Source organism: Suncus etruscus, chromosome 6 (genome assembly GCF_024139225.1).
Source record: "Suncus etruscus isolate mSunEtr1 chromosome 6, mSunEtr1.pri.cur, whole genome shotgun sequence".
Lineage (NCBI taxonomy): Eukaryota > Metazoa > Chordata > Mammalia > Eulipotyphla > Soricidae > Suncus > Suncus etruscus.
Genome location: NC_064853.1, coordinates 3,138,456 through 3,157,571, shown reverse-complemented (window position 1 = coordinate 3,157,571; position 19,116 = coordinate 3,138,456). Strand labels below are relative to the sequence as shown.

At 61.5% G+C, this 19,116-nt stretch overlaps 1 protein-coding gene across 3 annotated transcripts in view; it reads right to left on the bottom strand.

Moving 5' to 3' along the window:
- Positions 1-520: 520 nt before the first annotated feature.
- The window catches only part of ESPN (espin), a 28,143-nt gene continuing 9,547 nt past the window's right edge, over positions 521-19,116 (bottom strand). The window contains exons 3-15 of one of the 3 annotated variants that reach the window (XM_049775303.1): positions 17,677-17,863; positions 17,322-17,504; positions 16,695-16,826; positions 14,954-15,155; positions 13,933-14,204; positions 11,649-11,816; positions 11,369-11,558; positions 9,415-9,441; positions 8,067-8,212; positions 7,695-8,006; positions 2,217-2,296; positions 2,093-2,104; positions 521-753 (exon numbers count right to left, since the gene is read on the bottom strand). In XM_049775303.1, the coding sequence (XP_049631260.1) occupies positions 606-753; positions 2,093-2,104; positions 2,217-2,296; positions 7,695-8,006; positions 8,067-8,212; positions 9,415-9,441; positions 11,369-11,558; positions 11,649-11,816; positions 13,933-14,204; positions 14,954-15,155; positions 16,695-16,826; positions 17,322-17,504; positions 17,677-17,863 (2,059 nt within the window). In that variant the 3' untranslated portion in view covers positions 521-605. Of the gene's footprint in view, positions 754-2,092; positions 2,105-2,216; positions 2,297-7,694; positions 8,007-8,066; positions 8,213-9,414; positions 9,442-11,368; positions 11,817-13,932; positions 14,205-14,953; positions 15,156-16,694; positions 16,827-17,321; positions 17,505-17,676; positions 17,864-19,116 lie in introns of all 3 variants that reach the window. The other 2 variants (XM_049775304.1, XM_049775301.1) reach the window with 2 other exon arrangements.

The following is a 19,116-nucleotide window of genomic DNA, read 5'->3' as shown; positions in this document are numbered from 1 at the left end:
TACCAGGGAGTTTTAATAAAGGAGTGAGCTGGCGGGTTGGGGGGCGTGCAGGCACCCCGACATGACATTCATCTTCCACGCCCCGCACCAGGGCAGTGACAAAGATGCCGGGACGGGAGGGGTGCGGACTGGCCGGGCCTGGGGCTGCGTGGACTGAACTGAACGGGAAGGAGAGAGGTGGGGGGTGGGACAGGTGCCCCCCACCAGGGGCAGCACGCCCCGACGATGATGATGACAGTTTCTGGTAAACAAAATGACTGAGAGGAAATGGTCCGTCGGCGGGGGTGGGAAATACGGCGGGGCTGGCAGGCAGATCTGGGTCAGGGAGGCAGGAAAGCCCCTTCCCGAGCACGGGGCCTCCTCCGGCCCAGCCCAGGATGCAGCCGCCTGGCGGGTTCCGGGGTGCGGGCGGGGGAGGGGGCCGTGCCCCACAAGCCAATGGCCACCCCCACCCACGTTGGTGCCGGGCACCTGTGCCCACGAGCAGAGACTTGCGCGGAAACATCGGTTGTGCGCCCAGGCTGGGGTGCAGTGGGAGGGGAGTGCAGGGAGGGGGATCCACCCAGGGTGGCGGGGTCTGGGGACCCCCGAGCTCCATCCGGTGCCTAGTATTTAGCGATGTCCCCTTTCTTGAGGATGATCTGGCGTTGCCAAGGTGCCAGTTTGCTCTCGTCATAGCCCAGCGTTCGCAGCCGCTCCGACTGTTCCTTTTCCCGCTGTAAATCTTCCTGCTTCTGCCGTTCTTCCTCTTTCCTGGGGACAGGGTCAAGAATTGGGAGAGGTATCAAGGGAGAGAGGCCAGCCCAGGCCACCTTGATGGGGACGGGGTCATGGCTGGCAGGGCCATGAGTGAAAGCCAGCTTAGGCTTAGGAGACTGGGTCTCTAGAACTGGGGAGGCCGGTGGGCTGAACTGTTGGGGTGAGAGCCCCTGGAGGAAGGAGTGAGAGGCTGCCCACTTTATTGTGGGCTGGAGTAACTGGAAATGGGTCACGGGGGCAGAGGGTGTTTCTGGGGACGGGAAGAGGAGCTGTCAGCCAGCCTGAGTTATGGGGCACGGGGCATAGGTCATTGGGGGAGCAAGAGGGCATATTCTCAGAGGCCAGCAACTGGCCATTAGGGGTAAGTTGTGGCCCACAGACTGGGCTGACCCATCGCCACAGGAAGTGGCAGAGCAATAAAAGCACATGGCCTGAGCTCTCTGATGCTTCTGTTGCCATGTAAACGTCTGCTTTGTCATTTTCTGCCTTTGTTGGTTTTGTTTGTTTTACTTTGGGGCCACACCCAGCTGTGCTCCTGGCTTCCTCCTGGCTCTGCTTGGGGGACCTTGTCGGAGGCTGGGGATCAAACCTGGGTTCAGCAGGTTCCTCTGGACACTGGCCATGTGGTAGCCCAGTGGTTAAATCCAGCCTGAGATTGTCCCCTGAACTGAGATAGCACGGTCTCCAGCACTGTCAGATGTAAGGCCCTCCAAAATGTTATAACTTCGGGTTTGAGCTAAACTTCATGGTACTCGGGATGACCCCTGCACAGTGACAGGGATTGAACAAGGGCTGCGCCGTGCAAGGGAAGTGCCTTCCTTCCGGTCCTAGCTCTAGCCCACAAAGATTACAAGTGAGTTTATCTAGATTTCTCTCATGTTTTCCATGTTGATCTCAGGCTACCTGAAGGGCAGAATGGCTATAAATGGAAAACAGTTCTGGGTAACGCAGGGTCCCTCCGTCATCAGAATGTATGAGTAAGACTTGGGGGGGGGGCAAGAATGATAGCACAGCATGGAGGGTGCTTGCCTTGCATGTGGCCAACTCAGGTTCCATCCCAGCACCCCATATAGTCCCCCAACACCGCCAGAAGTGATCTTGAGCTCAGAGCCAGGAGTAAGCCCTGAGCATTGCTGGATGTGGGTCTCCTCCCCCCCACAAAAACAAAAACAAAAACAAAGAGCTAGACTCAGGGACAGGGCTATATTAGGAACGGATTAATTATTGGCCATTGAGGGGCTGGCCTGAGGGGCTCTGAGGATGGGACTGAATAAAAGAGCAGCTGGAAAAGGGCGTCTTACAGGGCTGGGGGGAGGCCTTCCCCCGCACTCACCGCTTCTGCTCTCTGGAAGGAAAAAGAAAACAAAGTTAATGAACTGCTTCTACCACATCAGGACCCCCAGACCCCTGACCCCGCACAGCTGCAGACCCCCCTCGCCTCTCCCCACCCCTCTCACCTCTCCTCTTCCAGCTTCTTCCGCAGGATGTCCCGCCTCCAGGCCGGCACATTGGCCAGCCGGGCCTCCTCTTCCTCCTCCTGCAACATAACATGGACTCAGGGCGGGCATGGCATGGCCAGGCGGGCTCTTTGGAGAGAGACCCTTCTAGAGGTTCATGGATGAGGCTAGACCACAGGGGAGGAGCCTCTTGTCTTCACCCCCTCATCTCCCAGACTCTACTGGCTAGTGGTAGTTGCAGGGAGGTGAAAGCTGAGAGGAGGGTGTGTAAGAGACACAGCTGTAGAATCCTTGTTTTTCGAGGGAGATCCGCTGACTTTGATCCCCGGCACCGCAAAACAAACAAACAAACAAACAAACAAACAAAAAACATCGATAGGACTGAAGCGGTAGCACAGCAGGTAGGATGTTTGCCTTGCACTCAGCCGACCCGAGTTCAATCCCCAGCATCCCACAGGGTCTTCTGAGCCTGCCAGGAGTCATTTCTGAGCACAAAGCCAGGAGTAACCCCTGAGCACCACTGGGTATGGACCCCCCAATAAAAGCATTGAAGGGGAGCAGCAGAGGTTAAAAAAATATGGAGGGAGCGAAGAATTAGACTCCCACAAAGGTGGCTGACAAAGGACCCTAGGCCGTGACCCTGGTGTTCCCAGACTGAAGGAGGCTCTGCCCCCCTCCAGATCTCTTCCCATAGGGCAGCAGACAGCAGCTCACAGTTGGGGGGGCTGCTATTGGGGGTGAGGGAACTTGGGGGGACAATTCAACACTGCAGCTCAGTGCACAGTTTTATTACCTGCATGATACAGAGAGAAAAGGTCACAGTACAGGCGGCTCCATTGACCTGCGTCACAGGAGCGGCTGTGAGGGCCAGGACAGCTTGGGGGGGCCCCCAGCCCCTCACTCAGAGGCTGGCCTGCATCTGCCTGGACCCACAGAGCCAGGCCAGGCTGCAGGCCCTGAGTAACGCCCTGCTTGCCCTGTGCCATGAGGCCTCGTGGCCACCCAGATGGGACCTCAGTGGGGTGCCCAGGCCGGCTCTCGGGGATTCCTCCTTCCACTCTGAGGACGCTTCGCCCCTGGCCGCTCAGATCTCAAAGAGCTCAGCTTCCTTCTCCTTCCAGAAGGAGAAGCTGCGGTCGATGTAGCGGCAGATGTCCTCATTACTGAACTCTCCCATCTCGGACAGCAGCTCCAAGGGCTCCTCGGCCAGGGAGTCACACCCCGGGGGGTCCTCCGAGGCTGGCGGGGGTGCAGCAGGCGGGGGTGTGGGTGTGGGTGGAGGTTGGGGCGTCGGATCCGGGCCTTGGGGTTGCCCCTCTGGCCTGTCCTCTTCAGTGGGCTCAGATTTTGGGGACCCCTCTGGGGCTGGTGGCTCCTGCTCTTGCTGCTCCTCCTGCTTCTGCTGCTCCTCCTGCTTCTGCTCCTCCTCTTTCTCCTTTTCCTCCTCCTCCTTTTCCTCCTTCTTTTCCTCTTCCTCTTCCTTCTCCTCTCGCTCTGGAGCCCTCCCAGCCCCTCCATCCATTTCTGGGTCAATCTCAGAGCCGTCTCCGAAGAACTGGTGCTTGAGGTCGTCAAAGCCATCGCTCCAGCTACGCCTGCCCGCCTCCACCTCCTGGAGAACTGCGCGGTGGAAACTCCGAATGTGCTCCCAGGGCTGGCTCCCCAGTCGGTCAAACATCTCGTAGCACAAGAGGTGGCGGAACTTGCGCTCCTCGCGGCTGAGGCCCATCTCCAGCAGCTGGAAGTAGCCGAGCATGAAGAGGTCGAGCGTGAGGCTGTCATAGCTTGGGGGTGCACCGCCGTCCAGGGGTGGCAGGAAGTGCTCAGGCCAGTACAGGCCGTGTGCCAGGCCCGGGCCGCGCGGTGCGCAGGGGGCCACTCGTCGTGCCAAGCTGCGCCAGCGTCCCAGCAGCTGGGCCACCACCTGCCGCTGCTTCAGCAGGCGTCTCAGCCTTTCATCCTGGTTGGGAACTGCAGTGGGTTCTGGGGGTGCGTCACTGCTCTCGGAGTCCGGCCCTGGGCTGCCACCAGTGGCCACCACGCGGGGCAGCAGCCGGCGTAGACGCGCCTGGACGCCTCGCCCTGCGCCTCCGAAGGTCCACTTGCGCCAGTGCTCCAGGAAAAGGTAAACGATGCGCTCCTTGCGCAAGTCCAAGTAGTCCTGGACATCGAGCAACGCGCTGGACAGCGGCACCTCCATCTCCGGCTGTGCCCTCTGGTGACAGGGCACTTGGGTATTTAGGTCTTGAGTATTTAGGCCCTCACAGGGACTGGGCTGGCCGGCATCCATACAGTCCTCCTCCAAGATAGGCTCGCGATCCGGGGCCCCCGTTGGCAGAGAGAGGCGGCGACGTGGAGTGCGTGCAGCTGGCTCTGCGCCCTGGGCACGCAGCTCGTAAGTGGCCCGGAGCTGGCGCACCGACACGCCACATGCCAGGATCTCGCGTGCCACCGCCTCGCGGCACCAACTGAGCGAGTGTGACCGCCCCAGGCATAGCGGCCCAGGCCTCCAGGGCGCGTCCTGCAGCGGCGCCAAGGGCTGGCCGGTGTCAGCGGCCAGCAGCTCTGCCAGGTGTGCGGGCCGGCCTCCCAGGGCGGCCAGCAGCGAGGCCAGGTTCTTGAGCAACGTGGCGATCTTGCTGCACCAGGCGGGCAGGCTGGCAGCGCGGCCGTGCATGCGTCGCGGGTCCACTGTGAAGCGAGGAGCCGACAGCGCAGCCGAGAGGGGCAGCAGCTGTTCCAGCTCCAGCTCCAGCTGTTCCAGGCGCGCCTCGAGCTTCTGCGCCTTGTGCAGCACCTGCAAGTTCTCGATTTGCTGCTCGATGCGCAGGATGTCCGCCTCGGTCATGAGCTCGCCAAAGGGTCCGAGGATGGCATTGTGCTGGTGCGAGTATCTCCAGCCCTCGCGTGGGTAGCAGCAGGAGCTGGCGGCCGTCAGCTAAGGCGGGGGAGACAAGAGAAGGGGAGAGCGGCCAGTCTCCCTCTGGTTCCGCCCCGTGCTGCAGCGCCCTTTGCCAGCCCCAGGTGGTGTAATGGCTCCACAGGGCTTGTGGGTGCAGGGATGGGCCTGGCCTGGCCTGGTCATGGGCCATGACGGTGGTGGGAGTAGCTTCGGCCCGGGGCTCCGGGCGCTGGGCAGTGTCCGTTTGGCTTGTTGGCAGGCAGACAGCCGAGCGGTCGGGCGCGGCGATGGAAGGGTGAGCGGCTGTCTCCAGGCCTGGTCACTCATTACACCACCGAAGGAACATGCAAAAGGTGTGCAGCTTGATTCCAGGCCCTCTCCCGCCCCAGCCGGCATCTCTGGGTTCCGGGGCCAGATCCCTTTTGCACACAGCTGGCCCTGCTGCCGTCAGCTGTCCGGCATCCTGCCCTACCCAGAATTCTAGCCCAGCTGTTCCCGAAGCTTCATCGCCTTCATCCCCTGGGCAGAATCATCATCCAGTGGAAAGAGCTAGACTTTTTGTGGGGTTTATTTAAACTTTGGGGGGTTTATTTTTTTGGGGGGGAACACCTGGGAGCACCTTGGCTGTGCACTCAGGAATTACTCCTGGTGGATGCAGAGGACCATATGGGATGCCGAGTATCGAACCTGGGTCAGGCACGTGCAAGGCAGGTGAGCGCCCTACCCTCTGTGTTATCGCTCAGGCCTCCGAGCAACTTCTTGTTTGCTCTGTGTGCTGGGATCTCACTCAGTGCTTCATGCATGCAAAGCATGTGTTTTGCCACTGAGCCCAGCCCTTGGCCTTTTCCCTATCCTGCTCTCTTACTGGAGTCCCCAGAGCTTCCAGCTGGGGCCCCCTCACCTCCTCACAGCCTCTTGGATTCATACAAATTCCTTTCATCCACTTCTCAGCTTCACCCACTCCCAAGCTTCCCAGTGCTACGACAGAAAGTCCATTTTCTTTCTTTTTCCTTCTCTCTCTTTTAACTTTTTTTTTTATTGTAGTAAAAACACTGGAGGCCACCAGGTTTTACCTGGACATGTTCTGATGGCCAAGAGCAAACACAGGGCTTTGTGTCTGCAGGGCAAGTACTCATCCTCGGAGACACACCCTGGCCCTGTGTAGGCCATTTTCTTCTCAGAGACCGGCTGGGTTTTGGGGCTCTGAGTTCCATTGATAGTTCATGATTCACCCCAGTCGCGGCCAGCTCTGCCTGCCTGCCCATGACTCACGCATTATCTCCAGCCGAACTGTCACCTCCACTACCCAACTCGTTTTGTTTTCCATTTTTATTTTTTGGGGGGCCACACCCAGCGGTGTTCAGGACATACAGCTGGCTCTATGCCCAGGGATTACTTCTAGAAGGGCTTTGGGGACCATCTGGGATGCTGAGGATGGAACCCGGCTCAGCCATGTATAAGGTAAGCATTTTGCCCACAGCTTTATCGCTTCTATCTTATTTTCTATCCCTTTTCAAATTTGCCTTTTTCTTCTCCCCCCCCACCAGGAATATTGCAACTTTTATTTTTTTGGAGGGGGCAGGGGATACACCTGGCAATGCTCAGGGCTTACTCCTGGCTCTGTGCTCAGGAATTACACCTGGCGGGGCTCAGGGGGCCATACAGGATGCCAGTATCGAAGCCAGGTCTGCCACATGCAAGGTAAGTGCCCTCCCTGCTGTCTTATCTCTCTGGCCCCTCTGCATTCATTCTCGCTGTCATCTTCTGAAAATTGTCATCATATGTGTCCCCTCTCTCAACAGCCCAGTTATCTGAGCCTGCCACAAAGGTGCCGCTGTACACTACCCAATGTCCCTGCTTCTATCCCACCCTGGGCTCAGTTGGAGTGCAGACTTGGAGATCTTTACAAACACCCACCCCCAAAAAATAGAGCCAAAGTTATTTGGCACATAACATGGTGCCCACGAGGGGCCAGAGAGATAGCATAGCGGAGAAGGTGCTTGCCTTGCGCACAGCCAAACAGGGTTCAATTCCTGGCATCCCGTAGGGTCCTCTTAGCAGCGCCAGGAGTGATTCCTGAGCACAGAGCCAGGAGGAACCCCTGAGCACCGCCATGTGTGGCCCCCCAAAAAAATCCCAAACAACCAAAAAAGTCGGTGCCCTGCTAGCCAGTGCTAATCAGAAAAGGAAACAGGCTGGATGAAGTTTAAATAAGGGCTGGAGAGTAACTTAGCAAGGGAACAGCTAGTATCGTTCCAGACTCACACCTCAGCCCTTTGACCCCAGCACCTCCTGTCACCCCCTGGGTGGGAGCCAGTCCCAAGTTTGCTAGCTCAGCTAGGCTCCAGCTTGGGGGTCTGAGATCCCAAAGGCTCTGAAATGCATCCCGGATCCCGAAAGACTGGCTGGGAGGAACAGTGAGGGAAGCTTGGTTTACCCTACAGGGAGAGAAAGCCTCCCCCTAAACCTCTAGAGCCAGAGCAGGGCTGGTGAGGGGTGCGTGTGTATATGTGTGTGTGTGCTTGCTTGGGGGGTGTCTGGGGGTGCCTCTGCTGGCCGGAGCCGGCCCCACCCACCTTCCGCCTCTGCTCCTCTTCTTCCTGCATCTTGAGCTGCAGCTTCCGCACCATCACTTGCCTCTTCCACTCAGGGATGGGCCGGCCCTGCTCATCATGGGTGGGGACCAGGGCCTCCACGTCCAGCTGTACCCCGGGCGCTGGGGTGGCCGGTGGTGCGGGCGCCAAGGTGCCATTGAGCAGGGGCTGGGGCCCAACTGAGGCTGGACCCGGGGCCGGTGGGGTAGGACTCCGAGCCCGGAAGCTGGCGGTTGACACAGGCCCCGAGGCTGTGGAGGAGTCCGGTAGCGGCTGCAGGGAGAAGCGGCAGGGCTGAGCCCCCGACAGGCGGGCCGGGCCCCGAGAGCCGCGCCGAGCCGCCAGGCTGCCTACCTGGGCACCTGGCTGTCCGCTGCCGGAGAAGACCGTGGTCAGCCCCTTGCTCTGGGGCGTCGGCTTTAGGCTCTTGCCGGCCTTGATCTCGGCCAGCAGCTCCGAGTTATCGCCCGTTGGGGAGATCATGTTGAAGGACTTGGTGCCTGAGGAGGCAGGAGACAGGTGCTGGGCTGGCCAGGGGTGCACCCGTCGGGTCCCCTCACCCCGCTGCGCCCTCCCTGCCTGGACGGCTCCCAATTCCGGTTGTATGTTGGACCACAGGGGGGACTTTTGGGGAATCTGCACAGCTGCGTTTGGTCCAGGTCCTGCACACCCCACAGGAGGCTCTTGGCGAAGGTGGGGATGTGCCCCATCCTGCCACCAGAGCCCACAAGGCCCCACCATCTCTACTCACTGGGAGGAGAGAGGCCCCCGCCTGGGGGCCCCGGGGAGTTCATGGTGACTCTTGGGGCGACCCTGGGCACGTTCACGCAAAGGTCCTGGCCAGAACACTGGCTGACCGGCCAGCTCGGAATATACTACCTGAGGCTGAGCCCGACCTTTGTCCTGGGTCGCTGGGCTCTGCCCAGTGTGGGTGGAGTCAGCCGCAGGCCCTCTCTGCATCAGCAAAGCCCGGTGACCCTTGGACCGAGTCACCCGCAACCTCCGTGGCCCTGGGGACTCGGACCCAGGACCCTGGACATCAGCCCCATCTCCCCTCCCGGGTCCTCCCAGACAGACACCCGAGCCCGCACACCGCTTGCACGCCCGCGGAGCACCCCAGCAAAGCTCAGCTCGGCTCTGGAGGGCCCCCAGAAGGCGGGGCCTTTTCTAGGGCTTTGGGGATGTCCGGCAGAGGGGCTGGGCGGAAAGCAGGCAAATTGTTGCAGGAGAATTTGCATTTTCCAACCAGACCGGCCCCGTGGGTTGGGGTTTGGGAAGGGCTGTGTGTAGAACCCCAGGAAAGGCTTGGGGAGGGGAGAGGGCAGTATGAACTGGGGGAGGGTGTCCCTGAGCACAGTTGTGGAAAAGGGCACAAGGAAGAGAGGGGTTTCAAGTGGCCCAGCATAATGTTTTTGGAGGGAGGGTAAGGAGTTGGGGGTCACAACTGACAGTGCTCAGGGTTTATTGTTTGTTTGTTTTTGATTCTCCACTCAGAAATCATTCCTGGCCATGCTCAGGGGTTACTTCTGGCTCTGTGCTGGGATCCTGGGGAGCTGTGTGGAAGGGGAGGCCCTGGCCCTGCCAGCGTGAAGGCCCCCCACCTGCCAGCCCCTGCCTTAAGTCCTGCCCCCTCCCCCTTACAGCCTGCTTCTCCTGCGCCCGCCCCACGCCTCAGTCAGGAGCCAAGCACGCAGGTACTTACTCTTCCTGTGCCTCAGGACTCTCACTTCTAAGAACCGAGAGGAGAGAAGGGACAGCAAAGTTAGGAGCAGGCTGGATGGGTGGGGGACAGTGGGAGCACAGAGCTATGGGGTGCAGGGAGAGGTGGAGGAGGGAGGTGGAAGGAAGGGCTGCAGGCACCTCCAACCTGCCCCTGGGCTGCTGGTTTTTTCAGTTCTGCCCAGTTGCCGGCCTGACCACTGCCTCCCACATCCAGGCAGACCAGGACTCATGCTGGCAGCCTGAACAAGAGAGTCATTGGGGGTCACACCCTGCAGTGTTCATAGCTCTATGGCTCTGTGCTCATGGATCACTCCTGGAGGGCACAGGGCTGGGGATGGAATGCTATGTCAGCCTTGTGCAAGGCCAGCGCCTCAAAATCTGTACTGCCTATTTGACCCCAGAAAGTGTTTTTATTTTGTTGTTGTTGTTGTTGTTGTTTAGGGGCTACACCCAGCGGTGCTCAGGGGTTACTCCTGGCAATGTTCGAGAGGACCCTTTGGGATGCCTGGGATTGAATTTGGGTTGATGCATGCAAGACAAGCACCTTACCTGCTTAGCTATAGCTCTGCCCAGTCTTTGTTGTTTGTATGTTTGTTTGCTTGGGAGCTATACCTGGCAATGCTCAGGAGTTACTCCTAGCTCTGCACTCAGGAATTAAGGCTTAGGGGATGGGGATGGGGTGAAAGGCATATCAGAAGCCGAGGATAAAACTAGATGGGGGGGGCGGTGAGGTGGCGCTAGAGGTAAGGTACCTGCTTTGCAAGCGCTAGCCAAGGAAGGATCGAGGTTCGATCCACCCGGCATCCCATATGGTCCTCCCAATCCAGGGGCAATTTCTGAGCCCTTAGCCAGGAGTAACCCCTGAGCATCAAGCGGGTGTGGCCCCCCCCAAAAAAAAACAAAAAAAAAAAAGAAAAGGAATAAAAAAAAAAAACTAGATGGGACATATGAATGGCCACCGCCCTCCCCACTGCACTCTCCGGCCCTGAAGGACAAGTCTTAAATACTGGCTGTGGCGTAGCCAACCCAGCCTGTGCCGTGCTGAGAAGGGGTGTCCAGGGCAGCCCCGAGTTCCATTAATTTTTGGTTTCTAGCTCAGGTCAGTCATGCTGCAGTTGCAGAGAGCTGGGGGCCTTCTTGGAGTTGCAGTAGGTAAGAGGGTAATTCAGGGCTCTGGGTTGTTCCACTGTAGGACTCCCCAAGCAGGCTGGACCACAGTGCTTCCAGACTTGGGCCACTGAGAAGTTTCCTGCACTGGCCGCCGGGCTGTGAGAAGGGGACCCACCCCGCTCTCAGGATAAGGAGCTTTCAGTGCCAGAACCCCTGCTTGTCCTGCCTGGCTTCAGGCCTGGGCACCCTAATCAGACTGGGGAACATTGGGTGGGGGGCAGGTTGAGGACCCAGGGGCGCAGCTGGCTTGGAGGGGCAAGAGAAAGCGATGAGGGGCAGGAGAGATAGCACAGTGGGGAGGGGAGGGCACTTGCCTTGCACACGGCTGACCCAGCTTCCATCTCCAGCACTCCAGAGGGCCCCCGCCTCAAGCCTCACCAGGAGTGATCCCTCAGCACAGTGGCTGTGCCCCCCCCCAATCAAATAATTCAATAAAATTTCAAAAAGAGAAAGAGGAGCTAGGGCGGGAGGCAGAAAGTGGGGTCCTCCTGGGAGTGGATCCTGGGCTCAGGCTCCATCTTGCACCAGCTCCCCAGAAACACCAGCACCGGGGTTCGGTTAGCCGAGGCCCCGCCTGCTGGATGGAAGACAGGTCCAGAGAAGGCTGGCACCCGTGCATGGTCACACAGCATGGCCAGCCCTAGTCAGCACTGGTCAGCAGCTAGCTGAGTCCTGCCGGGTGCAGGGGTGCAGGGGTACAAGGAGTGCAGGCCGCTGCAGCTTGGCCCTCGGGCACCCACCCTCTGGAATCCGAGCCCACTCACTGCCGGTGGATGAGGAGGAGCGTCGCTGCCCGCAGCCTGGGCCCTCGGCGGGCAGAGGTGGGGCGGGCGGCGGCGGAGAGCTCAGGGCATCTGGCAGGGGTGGTGGCGGCGGCGGCGGTGGCAGCTCCCGGGGCGCCTTGGGGTCCGAGGCGCAGCCGTTGTGCACATGGTTACGGGGGAGCAGCGCCGCCTGCGACAGAAAGGAGGGTCTGGGGAGTGAGGGGCGGCCCGGTGGGGGCACCTCGGGTGCAGGTGGTGGCAGGGGCACGCGGGCACCCACCTCTCCGCTGTGCGCCATGCCCAGGCGCGCGGCCGGCGGCTCCCCGGGGCAGCGGCTCAGCTGCCGGTAGTAGTCACCCGTGCTGGGCTGCCGCTGGCTGGAGGTGTGGGGCTTGCGGCCCGAGTCCTGCCTCCACAGCCTGTCGTGGCCGTGCCCGTCGCAGAGGCTCTGCAGCGGGCACACAAAGGGGTGGAGTGGCTTCTCCGTGCGTCCCAGTGTGCCCTGCTCCCTCTCCTCTGCCCCAGACGCATCCCCGACCCTCTGCTTCTTCTCGGACCCCGGGGATAGAGTGCTGGGGTGATGGGTGGGTAGGTGGGGGACTCAGCTGCAAGGACCGGCTCTCAGGTCCGACGGGGAGGGAGGGGTGCTGGGCACGTGCCAAGGGACACTTGGCACAAGGGAGGGTGCCCACTGAGGCTCGAAGGGGCGGACCCAGGGGCGGGGTGGCCTGGTGTGGACACCCAAACTGGAACAGCTCTTGGTTTCACCAGTGCCAAGGCCCGGCCGCATGCAGCCCACTTCTTTCCACCCGCCTGCCCGGTCCTCATGCCCAGTCGACGGTGGGTCCCTCCCTGCGCTCCGCGAACCCTCTCAGGGGGGTTTCACTAGTGGGGAGGCAGCGAGGGGCAGCCCTCCTGGGAGCCCACTCGGAGCCCGGGTCCCTCGAGGCTCCTGCCAGCCTGGCCTGGGACCTTCCCTGCAGGCCGGGTCCGCTCCTACCTGCTGTGCCCGCTGTGCACCTGGGCATGGAGGCCCAAGAACACCTGCCACTCGATCCCTGCGCTCAGGTTACAGCACCCGCCCGCAGCCCGGTCGCCTGACATCACCCAGGAACCCGCCAATCCTGGCCTGAGCCCCCCGGGCTGCGGGCGTTGTTGTCATCGTCGTTGTTAGGGGCAGAGAGAAAGGGGGGCAGTGCCACACCTTATGCCCATGCCCGCCAGCCACCGCACCCCTACCCTACAGTCTCCACTCCCTGGCATCCGGCCCCACTCAGCGCATCATTGCTTTGGAGGCAGAATGTAGACTTGGGGTGACATGATGTGTGTGTGTGTGTGTGTGTGTGTGTGTGTGTGTGTGTGTGTGTGTGTTAGACTGGGGGGGTGGGCTCAGGGTCACACCCCACCCTTCCCTTCTGCCTCGGGGACCTGTCTGTCTTCCAAGTCAGAGACACGCGACACCAAACCCCAGCCTCGGGTTTCTGGGGCTGGAGGCGGGTTCAGGTGACAGCAGCAGCGACCCGCCTCGCCCCAGCACCCCCGCATACCACCACGGGGCGGGCGCTGGGAGAAGATGCTGAGGTGGAGAGGCCAAAGGCTGTCCCAGCTGCGGGGGCCGGTCTCCAGCCATCAACCCCCCCAGCTGCTGGCCCCGTGCTGGCCCTGACCTCCCCTGCGCCCCCGCCTCCCGCTGGGCTCACGTTGCAGGAAATGGGATATCGCAGTGGGGTTACTTTCTGAACCAGCGCGCCCGGCAGCCCCCAGACACGTATGCCAGGACCCTGCACCCGGGCAGGGTGGGGGCACCACGGAAGCACAAAGAGCCCTTTGTGGGGTACAAGGCGCCTATGGCATTATACGAACGCACACACACACACACACACACACACACACACACACACACACACACACAGAGCAGGAGTGGGGCAGGGGGAACAGCTGTGTGGATCTGGGTATTCGGACAGGGAAGGGGTGCACTTAGCCAGGGGCATAGGAATCCCACAGTGCTCAGCCTCCAGGAGAGAAGACCTCTCCAGGGACCCAGTGGCCGGGTCACCTGAGGAAACAGTCACTCTAGGCACAGCAAAGCTAGTACTTCCCGCCTGCCGGCTCAGGCTGCACCTCACCAGCTCCCAGGCCAGCCTGAACCCCAGGTCCCTTTCCAAAGCTCTGGGCCCCAATGAAGGTCCCACCAGGACTGTCACATCCTGGTCCCAGCGCCCTGCTGCGCCGACCTACGACTCCATTCTCTGCTTCCCCCAGTGCCCACTGAGAAAGGGCCAAAGGGTTGGCACATGAGGGCTTCCAGGCACTGCCATGGCCCCACCTGCCACCTGCAGGAGCTCCCAAGGCACTGCCAGCCCCATTCCACCTGCCACCAAGCGGGAAGCCGCCAGTCCCTCGATACCCATCAGGACAGACCGGGAGAATGTCCCTGCAACCCTCTGCTGCCCGCAGCCTGCCACACACACCACTCTGCCCCCCTTGTCCTCTGAGGTGCCCCCCTAGACTCTTAAACAGGCTCTGAGGCCTGGCTGCTCCCCATCAGCCCAGCTGAGGGGTGCTACCTCTTCCTTGCCAGTCTCAGGCTCCACATGGCGGAGCTTGTTCTTGGTTTGCACGTAGATGTCCGAGGCCGAGCGCCCTCCTGGAGGCTTGGGGGCTGGGTAGCCCGGCGGGGGTGGGGGCACCTGGGTGCCAGATGGCGGCAGCGGCGGCGGGAAGCTGGGTGGTGGCGGTGGCGACGTAGTCTTCTCTGTGCCCCTGGACAGGCCCAGCTCCGGCTCCAGCATGTCCATGTAGTTCTGAATGGCTGCAGCTCTGGTACTGGGCAGCCCTGTGCGTGGAGAGAGATAGGCGAGGAGGTGAGGCAGTGGGGGGCGCTTAACACCAAGTCCCGGACTGTTCCCACCTAGCAGTAGTTCGTGAAGGGGCCTCGCAGTCTCAGGGGTGCAGTTGCACCATGGGGGGCTCTCTCCCAGCCATGCACGGTGGAGAAGAAGGACCAGACGCTCAGGCGGCCCAGGCTGTGGAGCTGCCGGGCATGTCCCTAGGCCAGCTCTGTCTGTGGCGGTCTGGCTGCACCCCCATCTTTGCAGAGTACTCTGCCAGCTCGGCAGGCCTCCACCTAGTGGCACGAAGCGGGCAGGACCAAGGATGGGTACAGTGTCAGGGCGTGGCCAGCATGTGCCCGAGGTTTGTGTGTAGGCTGGGTGAAGGTTAACCCCGGGGTGAGAGTGTCCATTTTGGGGGATCCAATTGAGGCTGGTGTGAAGGAGGAGAGTGAACCGTGCACAGGGGCCTGTGTTGGCAGGGAAGTGTTGGTGAGGATGTCTCATGAGTACAGGCCTGTGCGCCCTTTCCCCTCCAGCCCCTGCTCTGTTCCTCGCTGGGACAGCACCCCCTTCTGGTGACCGGGGAGTTGCAGGGTCACTTGTGGACAGATTTTGGGGAGGCGGGTTTGGGACACACCGTCGGCCCTCAGGGATTACTCCTGGCTCTGCGCTCAGAATTCGATCCTGGCAGGCTTGGGGAAGGGACCATATGGGGTGCCAGGGATTGAACCTGTGGACAGAATTCACTCACCTTGAGTGAGACGCCGGCCCTTGATGCTGGAGTGGTTGGACGAGCAGGAGTCATAGTTGGACAGGGTGCTGGTAGGAGAGCTGAAATCCAAGTTCAGTGGCTGCACCGACGCGGTGGTGTTGGGGGACGACATGCCCGAGTCCGGTTGCTTTGCGTCCAGCTCCGTTGACGGGTCCCGCGACAGCACACGGTGCTCCACGCTCTGGGCCAGAAGGAAATGGGGACAAGGGGGATGGGGGCATGACCCACTGGCCCGGCTTGCAGATCTAACGGGTCTCTGACCCAGGCGGGCCCTACCTAGCTGGACAGCCTCAGTAGAGCCACTGCTCCATCTGGCCTCCCCGGCCCACCGTTCTGGAGCCCCTCAGAATCTTCTGGGCTCCGACCCAAACTCAGCAGCCAGTACAGTAAACTGCCACGTCTGGGCCTCCATGACCGCGCAGGCTCAGAGAAAGGCAGAAGAGACCCAAGGGGGAAGATGATGGCCTAGCTAGCTCCTCTCTGGGGGATGGGGGTGTGAACAGAGGAAGCTCCAGGGCTGGTGCTGATGGATAGCAGGTGAGCAGACACCCCATCAGAGTCTGGTCTCCCCGATTTCCTGGCAGGAATCTACCTCTTTGCGTGGGCTTGATCCATGGTAAACCCCAACACCAGCCCGGCCCATCTCCCAGTGAAGCTTTAGGGGAGACGCCACAGTCCCGCCTTACTGGTTGACAGCTGGGGTCCAGGCCACTGAAAGCCAGTCCCCTCCACCCACCTCCATGCCCTTGCTATGGGCCGGTCCCTTCTACGTGGGCTCAGGTGTGGGGCCCCCTGCTTACGTTGCCCATGCTGGCCAGCCCGCCGCTTGCTGCCTCCAGCCCAGCCTGCGTGCCCGCGCCCCCTCGCCTTGAGAAGTGTCACAGGCCCCCAGGGAGAAGAAGGCAGGCGGGCACCAGGTAACGGCTGCGGCGGCCCCGTTCATTGGCCCCGTAATCAGGGGCTCTATGGGAGTGTTTGGCTTTTCTGGGCCAGCCTCCTGGAGCTGGCTTCAGTCAGGGCTGCCCCAGCGGGGCGTGTGTGTGTGTGTGTGTGTGTGTGTGTGTGTGTGTGTGTGTGTGTGTGTGTGTGAACATGTGTGTGTGCATGGGGGGATGGGTGTGGGGTGGCACTTGCTTCACATCAGCTAAGGGCACCCATGGGAGCTGGCTGGAAAGGCACAGCTGGTCTCCTGGCGCCCTGCTTGACCCCTGGATAACGGGTTACCCAGGCAGCTGCCTTCCATCTTGCTTCCCTCATGGGTGTGCGTGCATACGAGACCCACGACCTCGGGGGAATGGCTGAGCTGAGTTTCCATCTCACTAAGTGGGGGGACAGCGTGATCCCCCCCCTAGTAGGCTGTGTGTGGGCCAGGGCTTATGACCTTGCACGCAGTCAACTGAGGTTCGATCCCCAGCACCCCATAGGGAACCCTGAGCCTGTCAGGGTGATTCCTGAGTGCAGAGTCAAGAATAATCCCTGAGCATAGCCAGATGTGGCCCCAAACAAACAAAACAAAACAAAACAAAACAAAACAAAACAAAAAGAATGAAAGACTGAGGTGCTGGGCACCGCCTCGGAGTAGCCTGGGCTCCCCAGCCAAGACCCCCGCCTCCTATTCTCCTTCCCTGGGCCTTGCTCCAGGTAGGCAGGTAGCCCCCACTTTCCCGGTGACTGTCAGAGGCTCCCCTGGGGTGGTGGGCAGGGTGGGCCAGGGTCGTACCAGGTTCTCCACCGTGCGCAGGTAGCGGGTGCAGTGGCTGTGGCCGTTGTAGTCCGAGAGGTCAGCGGCCGTGTACCCGTCGCGATCGCGGACGTCCAGCTCCGCGCCGTTGACCACCAGGATCTGGCAGCACTGCGGGGTGCGGTGCGGGGTGCGGGTGAGGATGCGGGACACGCAGCGGGAATGGAGCTGCAGTGCGGAGCGGGGCCGGCAGGGGGCGCCCGGGAGCAGCCTGTCCCGCAGGCTCCGCCCCCGAGCATAAGACCACGCCCACCACCCCTAGCACCGCCCACGACTCAGGCCCCGCCCCATCCGAGTCCGCTCCGCCACTAGAACGCCGGCCCCGCCCACCAGCATAGGGCCCCGCCCACATAGAACACACCCACCTGCTTCTGGCCACGCCCACCCGAGCATGCACCAATCACCGGTCACGTCCATCTACGCACGCCCCGCCCAGCACCCTCGGGACACGCCCACCCCTTGGCAGGTGCACTGACAGCTCCTGGCCACGCCCACCCGAGTCTGCACCAATCCTCGCTCACGCCCACCAGGCAAGCCCCGCCCACAGGCATCGGGACACGCCCCCCGAAATCTGCACCCGCTCCGTGCCGGGCCCGCCTGACCGACCTCCAGCTCCCCGTTCTCGGCCGCGTCGTGCAGCGGGGTCCCGCCCCAGTGGTCGGCCGCGATCTCGCCGCCGTGCAGCAGCAGCCAGCTGAGCACCTTAGCGTGGCCGCGGCTCGCCGCGAAGTGCATGGCCGTGGCGCCGTCCTGATCGCACTCCGACAGGCTCACGTCGGTGCAGCTCGCCTGGACGCGCGGGAGGCGGAGATCGTGGGAGACGATGAGGAGATGATATGCGTGAGGTTGACAGCAACGATGCCAGCAGTGATCGCGACCGGATCACGGAGGGAGGCGGAGTGGGCAGCGGGCACCTGCCCACTCCCGGCCCGCCTCGCCCCAGCCCGTCCCCCGAGCTCACCAGCCAGGCGATGACCGCGCTGTGGCCCATCTGCGCCGCCGCGTGCAGCGGGCTCATGCCGTCGTGGGCGCACGCGTGCGGGTCCGCGTGCCACTCCTGCACCAGGTGCTGCGTCGCCTCCAGGTGGCCCTCCTGGCACGCCAGGTACAGGGGCGTGGCACCGTTCTTGGTTTGCGCGTTCACCCCGCTGCGGAGAAGCAGCGCGCACGCGGGGTCTCAGGCCCGGCCCCCAAAGTCCCCTCGCCATCTCCCGGGCAGGTGTGCGGGTGGGAGTGGGAGAGGGCCAGCGTTGGCCCCTGACCCTCGCGCCGGGCCCCTGGCAAGCCCTGGCAAGCTCGGGCATCCTCAGCTCACAGGGCCTGGCTCTGCCTAGCTCGCTCGCTCGGACCCCAGCCACCTCTTCCTGCGCCTCCGAGCAGGCCCTGTCAGAAGACTGCCCGCATTTAGGCCAGTACCCACAAAGACGGGCCTGGAGATGGCCTGGAACCGACCCAGATGGAGGAGACGGTGTTTACATAGACACAGCTGGGCCCAAATTATAGCACAGTAAGAGGGATCGCCTGGTTTGCAGCTGACAGAGCCCAGAGTAAGCCGCACGGGGTGTGACCCCCAAATAATAAAGAAGTAGAACAGGTGGATCTCTTTCTTCTTTTAGACTTTTGGGCCACACCTGGCAGTGCTTTTAGGGGTTACTTCTGACTCTGAGCGCAGAAGTCATTTCTGGCAGGCTCGAGGAACCTCATGGGCTGCTGTGGATCGAACCTGGGTCTGCCGCGTGCAAGGCTATAAACACCCTCCCCGCGGTGCTATCGCTCTGGCCCCAGCAGGTGCACTTTTGCAGTGATTTAGTTCATGCACCGTGGCCACACCCCCAGACAGTTGTCATTGAAGACCCTGTACTAGGGCCGGGCGGTGGCGCTAGAGGTAAGGTGCCTGCCTTGCCTGCGCTAACCTTGGACGGACCGAGGTTCGATCCCCCGGTGTCCCATATGGTCCCCCAAGCCAGGAGCAACTTCTAAGCACATGGCCAGGAGTAACCCCTGAGCATTACTGGGTGTGGCCCAAAACCAAAAACCAAAAAAAAAAAAAAAAAAAAGAAGACCCTGTACTAGGTACGATCGCATCCCATGGCGTGGGCCAGAGGCTGGCCACAAGGTTGCATCTGGGCACTTCTGTCTGTGATGCCCTGTGGGCACACAGGGGTGAAGAGAAAATGGGAAAGGGCCGCCAATGTCTCACTCCACTCCTGAGGGGCCTAACTGTCAGCTGTCAGCACCCCACACCTCACAAGGAGGGGGTCTCTAGCGGCTGCTGGCCCAGACAGGTGAGGTCTCTGGGACTTCACATACGCGCAATGATCAAAACTGGACACCAGATGGCGGCACAACACAGGAGCTGCCTGGGACCCTCCAGTGACCTCCCCTGGACCTTGTCCTACCC